This window comes from Theropithecus gelada, chromosome 3 (assembly GCF_003255815.1).
Source record: "Theropithecus gelada isolate Dixy chromosome 3, Tgel_1.0, whole genome shotgun sequence".
In the NCBI taxonomy this organism is placed as follows: Eukaryota; Metazoa; Chordata; class Mammalia; order Primates; family Cercopithecidae; genus Theropithecus; species Theropithecus gelada.
Window position 1 is genome coordinate 119,897,772 of NC_037670.1, and position 23,542 is coordinate 119,921,313.

The following is a 23,542-nucleotide window of genomic DNA, read 5'->3' on the forward strand; positions in this document are numbered from 1 at the left end:
ATCTAAATTTACAGCCTTTTGTTTTACTTGGAGCATATCAAAATATTTCAGGATTAGACATTACAGGGGTGAAATTGATACACTTATAAATTTTTTTATCCTGTTTAGTTTTGACAAAATAACTTGCTCTTCTATTCTAGAAAACAAGAGTAAACATATAAAAATATTTTAAAGATATAAAATATATACTAATAAAAATGGTAAAACTATTTAAAGCACTTAAACTAATTATATGTGAGATTTCAATAGGATAGTTCATTAGTCCAATTCTTGAAATAATCCCAAAGCGACATGAATTCCTCTGCAGAATGAATGTCTACAGAGAGTAATCCATGGAAGACAGACAAGCCTCTTGTCATCTGTAGCCGTAATCCATTGCCTAGAGCATGAAAAGTGCCCAGGATAACAAGTGTGGGAATCAGTAAAATCAACATTATTTTTGGATTTTATTTTCTCAACAATACTGGCTGATCAATAGGCTTGCGGAAACTGACAAATACAATAAGATCTGTTTGATGAGTCAATCTAGTGAAGTAGAGATAATTCCTCCTCCCTTTTCCCCATTCTCCCCTTCTTTAAATCCTCCTGGTCCTCTTCCTCCTTCTCCACCTACATTCACACAAGCCACACATTCAAAGACAGAGAGAGAGAGAGAGAGAGGGCGCGCTGTGCTTTCTCTGTTGGTCTGTAGACATTAAGTAATGAAAGCTGTAGTGACAATGCTTAGATCATTTTCTTAAGAATACTAAGCCACTTTCAGTAGGTGTTTATGTTTTTAATTGTGAGACTCACTCTCTCCCTTCAATCAAGAAGTTTCCATACTATTGAAGTTGAGTCTCTGGATTCCAAGTGCTGTATCTGGAGGTGGGGGGTGGGGAGCGGTGGTAGGAGAGGGTAGGGCAGAATCAGTTGGGGAATAAAGGAGAGAAAGTTCTGTTCTGTTAACTTTTTTGTACATCCCCTAAAGATTCCTATAAAAATATCAGCTTTGAGTAAAACTGAACCAAAAATAAGAGAGAAAACTGAGAGGCCACAGACAACTACTTGTTTCAGAAGGAAGAACTAATGGTGTTCGTATGACTGCCTGAACACATGCCTATGCGAACCACAGAAAATTTAGTAACCCTTCAGTAGCTCATGAAGACACAGAGATATTCTTTTCATGTTACTCCTTGACACTCAGCAGGGACTTTTGTGAACTTTGTCATCTTCCGCTGCCCTTTAAACCAAAACTAGGGAAGTGTCTTTAATTAATGAGATGTGATGCATTAAAAATGTTAGCCAGAGCATTCCAGAAGCTGGAAAACCATAGATGTTTTTAAATTCTGAGTATCCTTTTGAGAATCCCCCGTTGTAATTTATAATTCTCAGAGGACCTATATTTGTCTTGAACTGATTGTTGGAATGGGCTTTACTAGGAATGTCTTCCCTGAAATTGCAGTGGGACAGAGGAAGGGGGTGGTTGAGCCCAGGGGGTTTGTTGGGAGGCGGGAATGATCTCTAACAAGGCTTTAAAACCTTCAGTGGTTAAAGTTGTATTGATGAGGATATATAGACACACACACACACACACACACACACAAAATGCACTAGTTCAACAGGATTGTATAATGAGTATGAATTGTAAATTTTGTAGGTAGCAGAATTCAGATTTTTTAAATCAAAATTGCACCCAAAAATGGCTATAAAACAACGCTTGCCTTGGGAAGTAAATTTATAGCTACATGCCTTTCACAGGCATGCCGGAGGGTTCTGCTCCCGGCTCTAATCTCTACGAGATGTTTTTTGCATGTGTTGTGTGACAGGAGGGAAGGGGAGTGGGTTGAGCTCGCCTGTTCTCCCATTGTCAGCCAGTCTAGTGAGTGTTGGGGAAACCTGTCTGTGGGATCTTGTGTCATCTCCCCCTACATGCGTACAGGAAAAGTCCGCGCTGCTCACGGTTTCTCTCTCTCTCTCTCTCTCTCTCTCTCTCTCTCTCTCTGTTTCCCTTTCATTCTGCTTCCCCGGAGCTGAATGAAGCAGGGAGCAGGATTAGAGTCTGCCACCGGCTATCAGAGGAGCTTAGATAAAAGGAACTGCTTCTTAAGCACCACTGCAGCAGACCTTGTTAATTTTTTTTTTTTTTTCTTTCCACACAACAGTTGTGCCTCATTATCCGGTGCCTGGCTCGGAATTTTTTTTTTTTTTTTTCCTTTTTGGAGGGTTTGAAGTTTCTGTGCTTCAGTGACTGTTACAGAAGAAGAGGTGTTAGTGTTGCCATGAGGTCTTGATTGTCTGCATTTATGAATGAAACTGACCTAAATCACCTGTTACCTCCAGTTTCCAGATTGTTTGAACTTCTCTGGCCGCACAATACAGGAAGGAAGACTAAAGAAGCAAAGGGACCTACAGCGTCTGCAGCATGGGCTGGTTAACTAGGATTGTCTGTCTTTTCTGGGGAGTATTACTTACAGCAAGAGCAAACTATCAAAATGGGAAGAATAATGTGCCAAGGCTGAAATTATCCTACAAAGGTAAATCTTATTTTTCTTTTATTTGGTTATCTTTGTAATAACCGCCCCCCTTAATTCCTTGAACTCCCTCCCAACCCCAAATCATCAAACCTTTAGTTTAACCCGGTAAACCTATGTGATTATGTGTATCTTTCTTTGATGCTTTAAACCCTTTTTGTAAAAAGCATGTCTTCTGTTTGATATATGACAATTTAAATGCAAACAAAGAACATTTAATCACATTTGCCGAAAAGAGCTGTATGCCTGGTACACGCTGATCTGTATATCTTATTATCCTATCTTATGCCTGTTAATTTTTCTGACTTTAATTCTATTAAAATATTTTCTTAAAAATAGAAATGCAAAAATGGTCTCTTTGTAGACGTGCATGCCTTACCTATAATTACTATGATGAATTGCATTTTCTTAGTTTTAGACACGAAATGGTTAATCGTCATCATGAATATTCAGTTTGTTCAAATCTGACAATCAGATGCTTAACATAAGCAGTAGATCATGGTTTGCCAAGAGAACATAAACTGGATGGAACAGACTAGTTTTTCCACAGCGTGTTATGATTGTACAAAAGACTGTATTTGACTAATTATGTAAAGCTAAAGTCTTTGAAATATTATGTTATTTAATTCTATATGTACTTCAATAAGAACTGCAGATGCATTACTGTCTACTTGCATAGGTAGTTGTGTAAACTTCTCTTTTAAAAACTATAAATTTAAGAGAGAAAAAAGAGCTTTATCATTAGTGCTTTATTTGGTTACAATTTAATGTATGTGTTTATTGTAATGAGGATTTTTAATATTTGCTCTACATTTACTTAGATAGATCTTATAGATAGATGATGTGTAAAGTAATGCTAAAGTAGATCCCAAAATGATATACATAAATTTAATCGCAGTAAATCTTTCTATAACTCAGGTATTATTAAAATGGAGTTAAAGATTAAACTGCTTTAACTCAAGTAGTTTTACTCCCTAAGGTGTTGATTTCTTATGATTCTCAGATTTCTAAAATTGGGAGTGGAGCAGTGAGAAGCTCTAATTAAGCTTAGTTTTTAGCCTATAAGTTAAAAGAAAAATTATTGAAGGTATTTGTAGAGATGTCTGTCTACTCTACCTTGCCCTTATGCCAGAAAACATATTACTTAATTCTCATATGATGGGGAACATCTTTTTCTGAATGCCCTAGTGTGAATGAGGATCTCAAATCAGAAAGAGAGATGTAATTTTCACACTTTGAATTAGAAAATTAAACACCTAGTAATGTGTTTGTTTGGACTTAGTGCTCGTTAGATAAAATTCATTGAATTAGAATATTTATTTACTTTTTGGTGTAATGTTTTCCTGAGTATCAAGTTGGGAATAGAGACTTAAACATCAACAAACAGAAGTGCAATTGTACTTATGTAAGTTTTAAAAAATCATATAGCATTAATTATTTAATTAATTTAGTAACTGTCTTTAAATTATCTCCATAGTATATGATATTATGGTGTCTGTGTTTTTATCAGTTTTGCTTTCTGTTTTCACTCCTTGACAAGATGACATCAAATAAGTCTAAGTTGATGGTCCACTTTATCCAAGTTTATGTTCCCTATGAGTAAGTTTTACATGCAACTTTAGTTCTCAAAGATGTGACTGGCTATTTGTAATACTTTTGGTTTAACAGCTTAAAATCAGGAAATATATTTTAAAAATCTAGGTTTGAATATATCTAAATGCGAAATACATTTTGAAAGAAAATAAAAATAGGGAATTAAACTTTTTTATTTGGCAAGAATTTTATTTCCATGGTAATAGGTTACTCTCCATGATAGAGGAGGCACTTGTTCTTGCTGTACGTTAAAAAGACTGCATTTAATTTGAATATCCTTTGTTGTGCACATATGCTTTAAACCTGCCTGATGAAGCAAGCAGTATTTATTAGCAAGGTGTATATGTTTGATACTGTCTTTATAAGCCTTGTTTTAGTGGTGGCACCCATTAGAATTATTCTGCTTTCCTTTAAGTAAAAACTGCTCTACAGCTACATAACAATTCCACTGATACACCTAGAGCTTAATAATTTGCTAAAATAAACTGTGAAATGAACAACAGCAAGAAGAATAAAAGGAATGGCCCGGGGAATCTTTTTTTCTGTTATTTTATTAATCTGTCATTACCTTGTTTCTCTACATGTACATTTGTTTGGCCAAAGCAAGTATGTGGTAGCCAATTGCCAGTACTTTGTTTCTAAAGTACAATAGAGATTTTTTTTTAAGCTACTTCTTGTTTCTCCTTAATTAGATGTCAAACACAGTTAAAACATCCACTGCATTGCCCTTAAAAATATTCCAGCATGATTCATGAAGAGTTAAATCCCTGCCAACCTTAATTTCCCATGGTCACTTGTTTTCAAAGATCCACCATTAACTCTGTCATTGCTCAGGTTGCCAAGATGAAGTTTCAGGCAATCACTGTGCTTAGTTTCTACTTGTCATTTTTGCCTGGTAGGAGATGAAAGAGACTTGATATGTTAAAAAGAAGTAAAAACAGGAAGGTGGCTTTTGTAGCGGGTGTACATATCTAATAAGATACCTCTTTACTTTCTAGGAAAAAGGAATTGAATAGATGTGTTCAGGACCATCTGGAGAAGTGATAATATTAGAAAAATGGGGTATGCTGGCTTTTCCTCTGCACCAATCTGATTTAGAATCCTTATGGGGGAAGAAAATGTGAGAACTCTGTAAATCTCAGCAGTTACATGGAAATTATCCTTAAGAAACATTTATTCAGAAATACTTTTGTCATCTTTAAATATATGTAATATAGCTAAATGATAAAATCCTTCTTTTAAAAAGTGGTCCATGCATAAGTGTTTATTTCTTCTACAAAACTAGTCAAATTTCACTTTTCTCATGAAATACAGGAAAATTATATAATCTTCCACTTGGGATATGTGATACAATGAAGTCTTCAGAAAAACCTGCATGAATCACAAGAAAATAATTAGGGTTTGGGTTTTAAACAAATGACAAATGTTCCATCATCCAATGTAATGGGCTATTCCAGGACACTGTGTGCTTCAGTTTTGGTAGAAATCAAAGACACATGCATGTCTCAATGTGATGGTGATCCTGTGAATCCAAAGGTTAAATCAATGATTTTAACCTTAACTTCACAGGAAGAACTTAGTAAATAGAACTTTAAAAAGTGGTAGACATTCTGAAGGCTTCCTTTTTTCTATTTTCTAAAGTTTTGTGTTTTTTTTTTCCAGTCAAGGTGTTATTATAAGAATGACGTTATCAATTAAATAAAAATTCTCAGGTATATTTGTGACAAGAGAAGATCATTTTATTTAGTTAAAATTTCTGAAGTAAAATTTGCAAAAGTTCTTTACCTTTTGTTCAATAAATTACAATTAGTTCAAAAGTTAATTAATATGAATAATGATTTTCTAATTAAACTTTTTGTCTTTCCTTTAAGATTTTCTTTACCTTCACCAGAGCAGTATTTGTGTGTGTGTGTGTGTGTTTGTGTGTGTGTGTATACACCAATACATTTATGTGTACACATAGGTATACATATACATATATTTCAATACATAGGAAATATAACTTCATTTTATAATTTTATAATTCAGAAAATAACTTCATTTTATAATTGTGAAAATAACCTCAGCAATCTACAAGTTGTGAATCACAATACAATTCTTCATAAATAAAATTATCGGTTTAAAATGACATTGATATTTTAAATTATATATACCTACGTGTATATATAAAAAATAATGGAGGGGGTATTGTCTTTTGTATCCCATGAAAAGTTTTCATGGATGTCTTGAACATTCACATAACAGTATAAGATAGAGTTAGTCTTACCCTAAAAATCTCCTCACAGCTAAAATGAAATATTTTTAGGAAAGAGATGTGAGAGTTGGGGGGGAAGACACACCCACACACTCACATACATACGTACACACATGCATAGAGCGATGAAGTTATCAATTATTTGCAATGACTTTTCTCAAATACTCACTGTATATTTGTCACCAGGACTTTGGATGACCTTTTCTTCGCAAATTCTATTAACCTTATAAATCATATTTTGATTCTCAAATCTTGAATTTAAACACACTGAAAACTAGAACTTTTTATTCATCTATACAACAAGTATACCCTGGCAAAATAATGTAAAACGAACATAAAATAAAACAGTCACATGTCTTGTGATGCAATGCTGGTCAGATCAGATGAGGGCTAATACAAATCTCCAATTGGTGGATACTCTGCTTAAAGCTGCCAACCTGATTGACCTTTGAAAGAATTTATACAGTGTAGACTTTAGCAATCAATAAAATAAGAAAATAACTGAGACTGCAACACAAATTCATGTAAGCCTCTAACTCACCAGCTTTAACAATGATATTCAGTCATTAACAGCTTAAATAAATATGGATATTGAATAGATAATTTTCCCGATTCTAACTTTTTAGGGTTTAGGGTTTATTTCTCTTCATATGAGTGATTTCTAGAGTTCTACGATTGTCAGTGACATGAAATACATAGTTTGCTAAAATATTAGCAAACTAAACAGATATATTGATCTGCAATATCTAATTTTCCTTTATTTTCTGATTTTAATTATTATATAAATCATATATTATAATTTGGGGTCAATTATACTTCTGTAGTAAAGATTTAATGTATCTCAAGGATCTTTCAGGAATAAGTTTAATTAGAATTAATTAATATGATTGCATATGTTCCTAGTAATAAAAATTAATGTTAAATTGTTGTTATGGAGGATATTATGCTCAATGTGAATATATAATTGTATAGGGCATTAAATTTTCTATCATGTTTTCAGGTTTGCATTTTAAGAAACTTGTATTTTAAAGTTATTATGAATTTTAAGTTGTCTGTAAGAAATTGTGTGGTTTAACTTATCCCAATTTTTCTCATTTTAACTCCAGTGACACACCTTTGTATCATAGCTCCAAAAGTCAAAATACCACACCTTCACAAGCTTTGAAGAATTTCAAAATCTAAAGTCAGGATTATTCTGAATAACGTTTAACTTGAATTTTTACAAAATCTTCCAAAATGATCAATACTAATATAAATTCTGAATTGATCATTATCCAACAACTTTTATTTACAAAGTCATGATATTACAGAGTTACATATTAATCGACTAAGATATTGCTCTTGTCAAACCTTTGTGAAAAAGTAATATGTGATAAATAATTCATTGCTGCAAAGTTATAGAGGCAAACTCTCCAACACTCATGACAGTATGGAAATAAGTTTTGGACATGTAGTGAAGGTTTATTTTAAAAAGACCAACAGTTGTAAACATACATTAGAACAGGTGTGAATCTTGGGATGGCTTTTACCTCTCATGATTTCTAAGGTACTATATAAAGGAATTATCATGATTTGCAGTTCTATGCTTCCACTAATAGGTGGCACTAGCAATTTGTGACAACTCTTTCATTAATTTGGAAATGGGCAGGCTACTAGGGTAAATATGCACAGAATAAGGTGTGCAGACCAAGTTCGGAAAAATTGGTGTAACAGTCATGAAATTTAACATTCACAAAAAGAAGCATTAGTTAAAATGAAATTTGCTAAAGATATTGATGTGCTATTTGCATGCATTTATTTGTACATTTTAATCCTGAAAAACTAAAATTTCTAAGTAAAAATCAAATACATATATTTTAACTTAAATAAGACTTGATATGTGAAATTAATCTGTAAAAAGTAAAAGAAAATAGTGAATGAAACAATGGTACTAAACAATTAGAATGATGGAAGCAGAGATTCATGTGCCTGTATATATTAAATATTATATATTATATGATGTGTGCTTACAAGAATGAAGTAGCCTGCCTGTGGCCCATTATTACAACCGTTTATGATTGGAGAGTAGGTAGTTGAAAAGGTAAAATAATGTTAAGAAAATTGCATTTGGTATGTTTTTAAAAGACTGACTCCTTTTAATTTGTAGGTTCTTTAACATAGTTATCTTAATTAAACATATAGAAGAATCAATAAATTCTGTCTGACACAAATAAGTATGAATGTCTCCAGCTACTATCTCCCACTATTGCCAAGACATAAACATCAGTATAAATAGGCAATCCACACACTATTTCCAAACAGTAACAAAGCTGGAGTCTGTCAAACCCAGGATAAGAAAATATACAATTTATACTTGAATTGGGGAATGAAGATAAGCAAAAATAAAATTCTGTTGATAAATATGAAGAATAGTTTGGTCTTAGTAGTTTTTACAAGCTTAGGGTAAAACTTAAAGGAACCACACATTTTAAGGAATCTTGTCATCTCCTGAATGAGTCATTAAACCTGCATTTCTAGGTTTCCCTTACTTGGAGAAATGTGGCGTGGGAAACTATGTTGACCAAAACTTACAGTAACTTAAAGTGTTGCAGCAATCATAAACATGTCTTTAGATAAAATATAACATGACCCACTTGAGGCTTCATCAGCAAGCCAAATGAAGCTTCATTCTATTGAATACGTCAATTGACTCACTCAGTCTGTGAAACTACTTATGTGAATCATCTTCTTGTACCAGATTCTAAGGTTCTTAAGGCTGGATATGTATTATTTTTCATCTTTATATTCTCAATGGCTAGCACGGAATTATTCATTGTTGAATGATTTTGTGCTTTATTTGGCACACCTTTTAAAAATTAACAAATAATATGTCTGTTAATAAAACAAAATTATTTCTGGAGATAATAACAATGAAAATTTATAATAAATCAATACATTATGAAAGAATTGTGCATTATAATATACAATAGAGAAAGTAAGTTTAGTGTTAGGTGCCAGGGCAGGAGGATATCAGTCAAGGCATTTAAGAGTGCACAAAGGACTGTGAGGACTGTGAGAGTAAGACTATCTCCATAAACAGTATCTCCTTCTGAACCAGGCCTATTCCAGAACTGAATCAGAAAGTATCCAGGTCATATTTGGTAGTCTGCAGCTAAGGGATAGGAAACGTACAATAAATACATTGGAAGGCTCTAGGAATCAGGAACCAGGTTGAGGAATTATTGCTTTCCTTTGGATAAAAACCCTGATTTTCCTTATCTTCTTATCAGATCACAATATATACAGCCAGAAAAGAAAGTGAGGTTTCTACTCTAAAACCCAGTAGTAGCTAAAGATAAGTGAAAGCATCCCCTTCTCAGTCTCATTGTATCTGGATGTTTGTGTAGATCAAATCAGTTCTACCAAATGAAGTTGTAAGTGTAATCCTTGAGTAATTTCAATTGGTTCTTTTTCATTGTCCATACTTTTAGGAGAATCCAGACATGGCTCTCTGACAGCTTGCTGAGATTTAGCAATTCAGAGCCTTTCTTGCTTCCCCTCCTACACTTGTCAAGAGCAACAGTTGTTCATTGCTCCCTGAGCTACATCTCCAAGTCATCCTTTTTCTTCCCTTGGCCTTGCGTTCCACAGCCTCAGAGTATGATCCACTTCCATCCTCAGACTTGCTCAAGAGAGTAGATATGATAGGAAACACCATGGAAATCTTTGCTGAAGTGTGAATATGAAAAATATATGTTGAATTATTTGTTTAAGATACTGATTGACAGGGTGGGAGAGGATAGTAGGCTAATTTCCTCAGGCCACTTATATATAGATCTGTAGATTGGTATTTAAAATAAAATGAACTTAAAATGTTCCTTGGAAAATTCTTTATATATATATGTATACATATATATAGTCATTGTGACATGGTAGAAATATTGCCAGGAAAGGCAATGATTATTGTATGATTATTACGTACAAATCATAGTTATTAAGCGGTACTGAAAAATGATTGATACGTAATCCAAACTCTTAGAAATATATTTGGGCATTGCTAAAACAAAGTTGTTTATACCTGAGGTCAAATCAAACTGTCAGAGTGCTTATGAATCTTCATAATATGGGTCAGAAATTTTGTTTTGTTTTAACCTTCAAATTTGAATTTCAAGAGAATAAATGCTATTTTGTTGTTACTATCCTTTAAGAATTAGCTTAAATGAAAGTATGTTTTCATAAGTTCTGCAAACTTTATTTACAAAAGCACCATTACTAATTATTTCTTACTTGTGTTTTATGTGTAAAATAGACACATAAAGCCACATAACTCATCTGTCAGATTCCTTTATGAATAGATTCTTGGATAAATAAAGTTAATATAGTAGAATTTTTGAGAAAGGTGATATCACATCTACCTAAAGATTTTAGGGTGGCTTTTAAAAATAGGACACAAAGGAGGTGGGCCTTGAATGATAGGAGAAATATGAGAAGGTAAAAGTAGAGAAGAATGGTAACTACTGTATCAGAAACTATTTCTTTGTGATTTGATTTTATTTTTAGGAAAACAGCAATATATTTTTAAAAATTTATATAACTTAGAGCTGCAGCATAGCAGGCTAGGAACTTCATAGAATTGATACGTGCTTGTCTATGTTTGACTGACAGTGAGATCAGGAGGGACAAGTGACACATACTTGTGAGGACCTTCTAGAGTGGTCAGTCGGTTGGACTTCTCTATTTCTTTTTTGGAATTTATCTATAAAATACAGAAGCAAAGTTATTTCTAACCAAAGGGAAAAAGAAAAGAATGTTGATTTTGATTATCTGATGTAGAAAACACTTTTATTATCAGTTTTTAAAACTATAACATAAAATGATTTATAATGATGGTTTCTTTATGTTTTTTGAATTAACTCCTATTGTTTCTGCTTTCCTTATTATTTCTTTCTTTATTTATTCTTTTTTTTTTTTTTCCTGCCAGAGTTTCTCTCTTGTCACCCAGGCTGCAGTGCAATGGCATGATCTCTGCTCACTGCAACCTCTGCCTCCCAGGTTTAAGTGATTCTCTTGCCTCAGTCTCCTGAGTAGCTGGGATTATGGGCATGTACCACCATTCCTGTCTAATTTTGTAATATTTTTTATTTTTTTATTTTATTTTATTTTTTTTAGTAGAGACAGTGTTTCACCATGTTGGCCAGGCTGGTCTCGAACTCCTGACCTCAGGTGATCTGCCCACCTCGGTCTCCCAAAGTGCTAGGATTACAGGCATGAGTCACCGCACCCAGCCCCTTACTATTTCTTTAATTCAACAGGTTGTGAATAAAGTATTCACAACAAGTCTGGGAATATTTGATAATATGTATTAGATAATGTTGTAGGTTCATGGTACCTGGCAACACAGAAAAAAAGTCACTTCTGGAATTTTGTTCAAAAGAGTATAATTCCTAGTACTTGAATAATTGTATATTGATAAAGAAATAAATTAATTCATGGGTTTATATTTAGTGTATGTGTGTGTTTGTGTATATCCATAATACACAAGTACAAGAAAAGTCATATACTGTTATTTTTCTAATTTTTTTTTTTTTACATTTAATTGGGAATTACTGAAATTAAAACACCAATTATTAGAGCACAGGAATAAAGGATCTGGACGCAGATCTTGAGAGACAGTCTCTCCCTTTGCTTTGTGTCAGGTCTTAAGCAGTTCGTGATTGGCTGTGATCTGTCATTTGTGGTTGACCTTCCCAGGGCACGTTCCATTGTTCAATGTTGCTGTCTAACCAAGTTCTCTGCTCTTTTCTGGGCACTGCTACTTTAAAAAGTTACCAAGAGTCTCCTTTCTGCCACCCTTCCACTAATTCTCCTCATTAAATTGGCTCTGGACCTTAGTGCTTGTCTTGCCTCTGAAGGCGTGCACGTAATGCTTCTATTCGGTTTTTTCCACCTCCAGGGTGGAGATTATGCTCGTTGCAGGGTCTGATCAGCACACAGATTCCCCCAATATGATAGCCTTCTATCTTTCCAGGTTTGAAATATATCGGAAAAAAAAACAGTATTTCTCCCCGCACCCACGCCCCCACCTTTTTATCTGGTAGTACTTCAATCTATATCTTTTGACTTCTCCAAATAAATCTCATTTACGGCTATCCTTTCAAAAACAAAATCCTGTTAATTCTCTTTTTGGGGTATGGGAAAACTTTCCAAGCCTCAAAAATGAAACCTTTTGTTTTTAGCAGATCAATCTCAAGCTAGGCTCTCCCACACTGGCCCAGAGCTACAGTTTCTTACTTCCACCACATGATCCCCATGTTCAATGGAGTCTCAGACTTCTTTTACTTCCCAGGGTGCCTAGTCAGCACAGAATTAAGGTTTCCTTTGCACATTCTAGTATACAGACCTCCTCTCTGTCACTTAAGCCCTTCTTCCAGACAACTATTTAAGATATAACATAACAAAATGAGACCAAATGATTTTAAAAAATACATTCTGATGCCTGTGAAATCACTTAGCAAGGCAGATCAATGTCTGCTTTGCCCATTTGTGGTTCATCGGACCTAAATTAATACTTATCCAAGATTGGCCTTTCTCTTTAGCTGTCAAGTAGGGAAAAACTATCTCCTCTGTGACAATACTTCTGTTCACAACTATATAAACATCAGCACATTAATACTGACAGAATCTGTTTAGTCTATTTTAAGCAGATTCCATGTAAGGAAGTGAAATTAGTGATGGTATAGTAATTTATCTCTTTCATACAAATCTCAGTCTATAATACTGAGCTGAAGCACACATAACACACACTATGGACACTTTCACACAAATGAATGCTCTCTTGTTCATATCATACCACATATTTTATACCATTTAGTGTTCTTTATAGAAGGAGATCATGGCTGAATGTCTCTGTTGTGCCAGAGTTATTGCCTTTTCATATTTCAAAACAGGTAAAATTTTACTTTCTTGGAACGTCCAAATGATAGCATATATTAAATTTTAAAATATATTTGATAATATGCACTATTATTACTTACTATGGAATGATATGTCATACTCTGCTCATAGTATCCAAGTACCTACTTGTTGGCTTATTGAAAATTAATTTAGGTCTGATGAAGCACGAGTGGGCAAAGCGGACACTGATCCACCTTGCCAAGTAATTTCACAGGTGTCAGAAAGTACTTTTTCATATATTCAATTTAAAATTTCATATAATCAAATTAAAAATATATTTGGTAATATGCATTGTCATTACTTATTATTGAATGATAGATCATACTCTGCTTATAGTATCCAAGTACCTACTTGTTGGCCTATTGAAAATTAATGGAGTTTTCATACATAGCTACTGAAACAAATTTCACAAGGACAGGAAGAACCTTAGAGTGACAAAAACATTGAATAGACTGACACTTTCTAGGTGTGGGGACTGCAGCATATTATTTTCTTTTTCAGCTTCAGTTTCCTCTTTCTTAATATGGGGAGAATAGCTACCACTTAGAAGCTGTTACAGAGACAATGTAAATAACGAATGTAGGGTGCCCAACCAGTGCTTGATACATAGAAGATATTCATTAACTATTAATTACTTGAGGCAGATTAGTAATGCCTAGGATTTGGATTACAATGTTTTGCTCCCTTGTAGTGGTTTACTTGTGTGTATTCTCTAGCTGTTACTTGCTTTGGAGATTATATTAAAAGTAATAACGAAAACTAAATTACAAATATTATATGTGTAGTGTGTGTCTTTCAAAGAAATGTAGCGTAATACCATGAATGTCTTAAAACATGAAATTTGTCAATAGCTGCAAGTCAATTAAGACATGAGGAAGCTTTGTAAAATGGTAATGTTTCAAGTAAACAATTGATGAGAAAACCTGAGTCTAACATTAGGATTTTCAGTCTTTCACCTACATTTAGGTGAAGCTAAATGTCTTAACTGTAGACCTATTGCTTAACACAGTTTTAAGTGTGTTAAGCATAAATTCAATGTAATTTGTGTAGTTGTTTTCAGTGTAATTTCATTGGAGTCATATGAGTGTGTACATGAAGTTAATGATGAGGATGAAAGGAGACCTAATTATTAGTTTTTCTGGATCTGAGTACCTACTGAACCAGGCTGAGCAAGGAAGCACCTGTTTCTTCAGGAAAGGGTTGGCTGCATCTCAGACTGTAAGTTCCAGTTTATGTTTTCAACATGAACTGAAGTCAGTCATTTAATATTCAGTAAAAATGACCAGGAAATGACTAGTTTTATTTGCTTCTGTACTTACAACATATCCTCTAAAATGGCGTAATGGTTGCCTTGAATATTATTTTGTTATGACTTGGTCCATGAAGACACAACATCCTTCATGACAACTTAAGGAGTATTGAATCCACATAGGAATTATTTAATATGTCTCTAAGTCTGAATGAAACCTTGTAGATATAAAGTCTGAGTCTAGCTGACTAATTCTGTGAACCACCTGTGATCGCAAATAACCCATTTGCAGGAAAGAGGATATTCAGTCACTCAAGAAAATAAACTTGCAGTCTGAATCTAGTAAATAGAATGAAGAACATGTTGAGAGCAACTTAAAGGGGCTTTTGTCTTACAGAAGACACTTGGAAGCCAGACTCAGAAATCTAGACGTCATTAGAAAAGGAGGTGATACTAACCACAGTCAGATTTTATAGAGTTTTTCTGGAAGACAGAAATTCTTTTAGAAAACACTTATGCACCAACCTAAGTTTCTGAGGCACTCTAGACAAAGATGAATTTTATTTCATTGTGGCTTTAGCTGTACTACAATGCTCATAAACTATTTTACCTTATGCCAGACATGTGGAAGCAATCAGTGTATGTAAATGATATGTGAAGGTGAGGTATAGTTTTAGCTTAAAAACTTAGACTGTCTGTGGTTATAAATTATAACCACATCACAAAGAACAAGTTTTTAAAAATAGCAACTTAAATGTAAAAATAATCAGTGATGAATTTGTAAAACTACTAGTGTTTTCTTAGTAAAGTCCAATAAATGTAAATTATAGTTCTACTTTGTGCTGTTACATTATTTTTAGGATACAGTATTCAAAGACAAATTTTTTTTCCTTAAGTAATTGTTAAAATGTAAGTAGCTGTAGTTAGACATAATTATGTCAGTCTATCTCTGAAAAACTACTTTTGCCAAGAGTAGCATTTTAGACTGACTACAGTTAACTTTCATTTTAAAAAAGTCCCCTTCTTTTCCAGTTAGCATGATATCAATTTTTTCCTGTCATATACTCTTTCTACTCATATATATATGTGTGTAGTATATATATACAGAGAGATAGATATGATAAAAATAAATGATAAAATATTTTTATCATCTGCTATATGTAAACCCAGATATTAAAACAACACAAATTCAAAGTACTGTTACTAGACATCATGCACACATATATAAAATTTGAGGTGGGAAAGAAAAAGGGACAAAAGAAAAGAAATCACAGACAAATATTTAACCATTACCTTATCAACTTTTCAAGGGAAGAAAAAGCATGAGGTCATATTTTGTTAGACTGAAATCAAGTGTATTGTACTCCCAATTTTCTTATAAAAACTAGAAATAAATTGCTTATTTTAACATATTTACTTAAGGGAACCAATAAGTGAATCATTATAATGAATATCTAAATAAAACTGACAGTATTTCAACAAAGGAAATAGCCTTCACATCTTGAGTCAACATGCGTCCTTCATTTAGTAAACTGGGACCTGTGAGAAACTGGGACAGAGATAAAAGACAGTCTTTGTACAGAAAGACCTACAATCTTCAAAATAGCTTGGATTACTTAGGATTTAGTGTATCATCAAGTTAATTTATTTTTCTTTATTTTTATTTTTATTTATTGTTTATTATTTATTTATTTATTTATTTTTGAGATGGAGTCTCGCTCTGTTGCCCAGGTTGGAGTGCAGTGGCAAAATCTCGGCTCACTGCAATCTCAGCCTCCCAGGTTAAGCGATTCTCTTGCCTCAGCCTCCCAAGTAGCTGGGATTACTGGCGTGTGCCACCACACCCAGCTAATTTTTGTATTTTTAGTAGAGATGGAGTTTCACCATGTTGGCCAGGTTAGTCTCAAACTCCCAACCTCAGTTGATCCACCTGCCTCGGCCTCCCAAAGTTCTGGGATTACAAGCATAAGCCACCACACCCAGCCTCGTCAGGTGAATCTTTTAAAAACTACAAAATTTTCAAGAATCAAATTAATTCTATAGTCTACTAGATAAATGCCAATTGCCATTTGGAGTTCATTTCATGCAGCAATGGTAGAGGGAAGGCAGGAGAAAGAGAATGACCAGGAATAGAACAGCTAAGCAGAGATGCACTGACTAAACATACTAGATATGAAAATTGCCAAAAGAGAGAAAACTCAAATATGTGAGTGTTTGTATGTTGTTGTTGTTGTTGTTACGATTTGGTATAGGGTTCTGGGGTAACTCTGATCACTCTTGATGTTTGTCTTCATAATATTACACTCTTGCTTCTATACTTACTGTTCTCTTTCTCATCTAGAAAAACGTTCTTTTAAAACTTTTAAATCCATTTCAAATGAACAAAGATTTATTAAGTATGATTGTGCAGCAATCATTGTAATAATTACTAGGAGTAGAAAGACATAGGATTAGCCTCTCTTTTTAAGACCTCATAGCATAGTGCTGGAGAAAATACACCACACAATGACAAAGCAAATTGGTCTGTAATTCAGATGTAAAACAAATGCTATAAAGTTCAGAAGTGACAATGATTTGTTAATTATTCTAAGATATGCTATTGAGTATGAGGAAAATATGTTTTATAGGGGGAGAAAATTAAGCTGAACTTATATAGGATGAGAAAAGTTTTGCAAGGAAAACACGGAGAAGGGCTTTCTAGTAGAAGCACACTGTCTGGAGACTTGAGGCATTAATGTATACTGTGTATCTGAGAAACAGCAAATTAATTTAACCTCATATGGAATGGAGTGGCAGATAATAAGACAATGGGAGCCAGTTTTGAAATTCCAAGTATGTCAGTGATCAATGACTCTGTATAATCTTTGATCATTCTTCTAATAAGTACTAATATAATAGTCAAGGTGGTGCAATATTAATTATGGAATATGTGTAGGAAAGTATGATACACTCTGCACCAAGGAGCCTACATTCAATGGGAAAGGTAGGCAAGTATGTCAAAACACACATTATGGGGAAGATGTGTGATATATCCCAATGAAGAACTGTGAGTGTTGAGAAAATTTGATATCATAGTGGGTCAAGAAATCAGGAAAGTCTTTATGGGAGAAGTATTTGAAGTAGGAATCAAAGAACTGTTTGGCAGGCATGGAGGGGTGGGAAAGAATGGAGAACATTCTAGCTGAAGGAAGTAGAATGAATAAAAAGCAAGAGAGAAAGTGTCAACAGCATCTGATTAAATGTTCAGTATTTTACTTTGCCAAGACATTTGTAAGAAAATTGTATCAGATAAGTTCAGGTGCTAATTGAATAACCATGGGCAAGTAACTTCTATAAGCAAACAAAGGACATGACAAAAGAGGTAGTCAGTAATTGTTCCCTCTTTCACTTTAGTTTACAATGGAAATAATTAAATAATTTATAAAATCGCAATAGTTATTATATTTAATTTATATATTTGGGTACATTAGCAAGGCACTAAGAACTACAGTTTAGTTGGAATCAGTATAGTAATTAACAGCTTGGGTTTAGGAATCAGAGAGATTTGAACTCAAGTCTGACACTAATTTTCTGTGTGACCTTGGATAATATAGCCCACTAAAATTTAATATTGATTTGTAAGATAGGGATAATAATAAAAGATCTACCTCTTTTGGATTGTTGTGTAGATTACATGAGACTTGGACAGTGCCTGTTAAAAAATGTGTATGGATGAGACACATGGAGCACTCAGCAAAGGACTTGCCATGGTAAAGGCTCACTGAATATTATACGTTGATAGAAAATGTAAGAATGACTCACAATATGAAGTATGAGGTCAAGTGATCAAAGTGCTGAATAGACAATAAGTGTTATAAAAAAGCAAAAGAGAGACCTTATTTACAAAGGAATTAGATAAGAGTTGTGGATTGAAGGAACAAGACAAGTAAGATAACTCAAGAGTTGAGATAATGGTGTGAGCAATTAGGTAAATACACAAGCTATGTTTGGAGAGGAAAAAGATAATATATTTGCTTTTTCCCTGCATTGTATTAACCATTCAGTTGAATAAATAATTTCATTCAGTGTGGCTACATTTGATGAATTACGTAGTAATTGTTGTGTGTGACTTTCTATTATTCTCTTTGTCTTCTGAAAGGATTGATGAAGAGTGACTAAGCCAAGACGTATATATTAGGAGAGAGTTGAAAGAGTAAGATGACAAGATATTCCAGTAGTTGCAGCTAACAATACAGATGTTAAATACAATGTTATATCCAGAATTTTATCATAACAATTAAAGGGATGGAAGTAAATCAAGTCAGAGGAATGGAATCCAGAGAAAAGAAAAGATGTTGTGAGGTGCAATTGGGGAAGAGAAACTTTCCTTAAAAGTATATCAGTTAACACTTTTGTTTCTTCTTACATCTCTTATTCATTTTAGAGAAGAAACAACTCCAACTTACAAAATTATTTACACTTTTGTAGAGGATATTTAATTGTTGGATAAAAATTACTAGTTTTTTTTCTCAATATACTTTACAAAAAGTGAGCATAATAAATATCATGCGTGGAACAAAACTTATAAAAATAATTTATCATTATTACTGAATAACATGTTCCCATAATTTCATTAAGTTTCATTTATTATTGAAGTTGTGCTTAAGAACACGTAGTTTCTTCTAGCCCAGGAAAACAGAGTGTTTTACCTTGTGTAACAATAATTGACAGAGGCTGTAGGTAAAGAACAGAGGTGATAACTTTATATTATAACCACACAGGAGAATGAAATGCATGGCCTACTGAGGTAAACCAAATACATGTAACCTATGCTTATGTTGGTTTATTATAAAGTGCCTTCTGATATTTGATAGATCAAAATACACCTCATGAGTCATACCAGCTACATACAGTAAATGTTGTATCTTTTTCTCATCCTCTCTTCTGATATAACAGTTCTAAAGGCATTCCACTGGATTATGGGTTCATTCTTTCAACTATTTTTACTTAAGTGATTCATGTAGATGCATGAGCTTTACTTGAATGCACATGCTTCATCATGTCCTTTTTACTTTTTGAAGGCATTTTCTTAACTTGTTCCCTAGGTGTTCCTAATAACAGAAGACTATTCCAAAAGTACTGCCAAGAAACTTGACAGCACCACCGAAGTAGTCTAATTTTATGGCTCAGGGCTAGACATTGTTATGCAACAGTGAAAGAAGGGTTAGATGGTAGCATTTTTCCAGTTTCCATAGTCAGTTATCTTCACTACTGAAATTGCATGTTGCACACCCTAAACTTTAGCGCATTCTATTAGGAAAAATGACTAGACTGAATTGTTGGAATTATTTACTTTTGTCAAAGTCATTGCTTCCACATCACAAACTAGCATTGTCAGAGTGGCTTGGAAATGTGATTGAACAGGGAATGTCAGGAATTGCTCCCTTTCAGGTCCAAAAGTTGGATTAAATGCTTAAAAAATGTGTTTACATTCTTAAACACCACTCTTGAGTCTTAGATGTTAAACTATTCACTTGATCTACAAGTACTGATCCTTTAAACTATTATCCTTGGGTTTTTTGAGCCACTGTTCCAGACTCATAGGCATTAATCTGGCACCCTAGTGATGTTCCATACCATCTTTCATAAATAAATATGCTCATACATCTTAGAAGATAATAAATACTTTTTGATAGGTTTACATCAAACTCATCGTATGTTTTCCATTAAATTCAAGGAAAATGAACCATTTGTGGGAGAAATCCCAACAGAAAACATATTTACACCCCTCTGATCTTTATTCCAGTCTGGATACTAATATTTTGGCTTGCTGGTCCTTTTCTTTAAAGTTCTTACTATTTATACTAATTGGGACCTTCACTTAAATTGCTTTGGCAATTTACAGCATACCACACACTAGCCTAGTAATGTATATTTTGTACCAAGATTTCTGTCAACTGAAATGGGAGAACTGCATCCTAAACAATTTATAAACCTCAGGAAACAAGATTATTGTATTATTGAAAAGGGAAGACACTAAATAGAAATAATTGTTCTTAAGGAAGATAAGCATTGAACATTTTAATTCAGAATTTGCATATTTAGGCCATAGCATACTAACAATTGCCCATGTCAAATAAAGTGATAGGAGTGCTGTGAAAATTTAATGCTTGTTAGTGTTGGTGAATCACTGTGACCATAAATAAAAAGTGCTATAAAACTTCAGAGCATTCTTTTGTGGGGCAAGGAAGGTTCACAGAGTCTGCTCCTGTACCTACTTCCAGACATTTAGGATTCATGTACCCAGCTTTTAATAGTACATATCTACAACTGATGTACTATTTATCAGTTTGTTTTATTCAAAATAATGGATGCGATAACAGAGAAAAGAAAAAAAAATAAGGTTGCTATAGGTTTCCAACTGAAACATTTGTCAGCTGTCATTTAGATAACAAAAACCATTTGTCTGTTTCATACTCTACCTTCCAGACATCCAGATGACTCTGAAAGAAGGAAATGGAACTTGTTTACAAGAAAATTCCCCTTTCCAACCCTAGAACCAGTGTCTTAAATGATACAGACTACTGATTACTACTTGCTGTATACCTCCTGTGGTGAACCCTACAAGGGAAGCTGACACTCAGGATGCCCTATGGGACTAGGTAACACAGCCAGGTGCCAGCTGGAGATCAGTCTTTCCTAAGTTCATACATACTGCATTTTGAAGTAAAGTTAAGACATCCTATAAGTATAGACATCCTATAAGTATAGACATCCTATAAGCCAATATATTTAATGTTAATTAAAAAATATAATTCATATGTTTGTGTTACAGTAAATAATGGTGATATTAAAAATAATATTAATAATTCCCATTTAATGGATATTCATTTTTGGCCAGAAACAATTCTATAAATTTATGTAAATTATCCCATGTAATCATCATGGCAAATCCAGACAGTAGGCATTTTCTGTCATTTTACAGATAAGGAAACCAGGGCTCAAAGTAGAACAAGCAGTAGGAAAAAGCTAGAATCTCCATGTCTTTTGGACACCAAGCCTCTTTCTTTTAATCACTGCTCTGGCTGAAGATCTATTATTCCAGACAACTGGAAGAGACTTTCATTCAAAGGCCGCAAGAGTTCAATTATGCATAGTCATTACAGCTTAAAAAAAATTAAAAAATTAACAGTCAAATCACAGAGTCCTAAAAATTCTTGCTATAAGTTACTTCTATTAGATTTGAGATGCTAAACATTTTAGAGAATATTATGTTTCCAAGAATTTAACCAGAATTTTTTTTTCTTTTCCTCACTTAAAACACAGAACAATACCTAAAGTCTTCAGAAAAACTGAAAGCTTTCTTCTAAAGGTATTGACTACATATAAAGATGAATAATTAGAACTACAAGAATACTAATTATAAACTATATCTTCACTTATTCTATCTCTTTGTTTAATAAATGATTTGGATAAAAACTTTCATTGTTTTTGAGGTGAATTATAATGTATAGCTCTCCAGTAGCACACAATCATATACCATTACATACTTAAGTTTACTGAAATAACAAACATAGTAAATAGTAACTGTCGCAAAAGTAAATAGTTCTACCTTCTGATTTTTGTGGATGCATAAGCTGTTTCAGTATATAAACCATTATATTATAGACTTAATGAAAATTTTATGCAAAGCTCAAGTGAAACTTCTAAATGATTGCTGGTTGAGACCGAAATAACGTAAAACGTCTATGCTTCACACATTTCACTATTTAAACCGTAAGTTCCTTCCTTACATCCAAATATTACTCCAGCATTGCTGGCAACTTGGACCTGCTTCATGTAAAATTTCCCAAGTTTTTTTCTTGTTTTGTACCACAGTGGTCCCCAACCGTTTTGACACCAGAGACCCGTTTCATGGAAGATAATTTGTCCACAGACTGGGATTGGCTGGTGGGGGGGAACGGTTTTGAGATAATTCAAATACATTACATTTATTGTGCCTCCCCCCCTTTTTTTTTTTTTTTTCAACTCACTTGCCACTATAAAGCCTGCCACCAGATGCAGCTTATTTGTCACTTGCCACCCACTGATAGAGTTTCAATATAAGCCTGCAAGCAATTGATTTATTATCGTCTCTGCAGTCAAACCTCAGTGCTAATGTTAATCTTTATTAGCAACTGCTCCCCAGCGCTACCATCACCGGCTCAGCTCCACCCTGGATCATCATGCATTAGATTCTCATAAGGAGCGTGCAACCTAGGTCTCTCTCATGTGCAGTTCACAATAGCGTTCTCGCTCCTATGAGAATCTAATGCCCCCGCTGATCTGACAGGAGGCGGAACTCAGGCGGTAATGCTTGCTCGCCTGCTTGCTCACTTCCTGCTGTGCGGCCCAGTTCCCAGTTGACCATGGGCTGGTACCCATCTGTGGCAGGGAGGTTGGGAAGCCGTGCTCTACCACTTGGTGTATGGCACTATGGGGTAGCGGAGTAGAAACCTTGAGTCATGCTGGGTTTCTCCATTATGTAGAAATGTATTCGATTGCTAATCAAATACATCTTTCTAAAAAGTAAAACAACAATTTTTGTAATTTTTTTTTTTCTTTGAAACAGTTTCACTCTTGTTGCCCAGGCTGGAGTGCAATGGCGCGATCTCGGCTCACCGCAACCTCCACCTCCCGGGTTCAAGCGATTCTCCTCTCTCAGCCTCCCGACTAGCTGAGATTACAGGCATGTGCCACCACGCCTGGCTAATTTTTTGTATCTTTTTAGTCGAGGTGAGGTTTCACCATGTGGGCCAGGCTGGTCTTGAAATCTTGACCTCAGGTGTTTCACCCACCTCGGCCTCCCAAAGCGCTGGGATTACAGACGTGAGCCACCGCGCCCAGCCAAGACTTTTAAAGATAATTCAGAGGGTTCAATAGAAGATTTTTACTGTTTTTAATGATTAGGAAAGATACTTTAAAAATTATATGACAAAAGACAGGCCCACAAGAGAGAAACTTGGAGCATACATAATAAGTGAA

The 23,542-nt window shown here is 34.1% G+C and overlaps 1 protein-coding gene across 1 annotated transcript in view; it reads left to right on the forward strand.

The window, feature by feature from the left end:
• The window catches only part of SEMA3A (semaphorin 3A), a 525,967-nt gene that overhangs the window by 303,318 nt on the left and 199,107 nt on the right, over positions 1-23,542 (forward strand). Inside the window, exon 5 of the mRNA XM_025380281.1 lies at positions 2,320-2,513. Coding sequence (XP_025236066.1) covers positions 2,402-2,513 — 112 coding nt within the window. The 5' untranslated portion in view covers positions 2,320-2,401. The remainder of the gene's footprint in view (positions 1-2,319; positions 2,514-23,542) is intronic.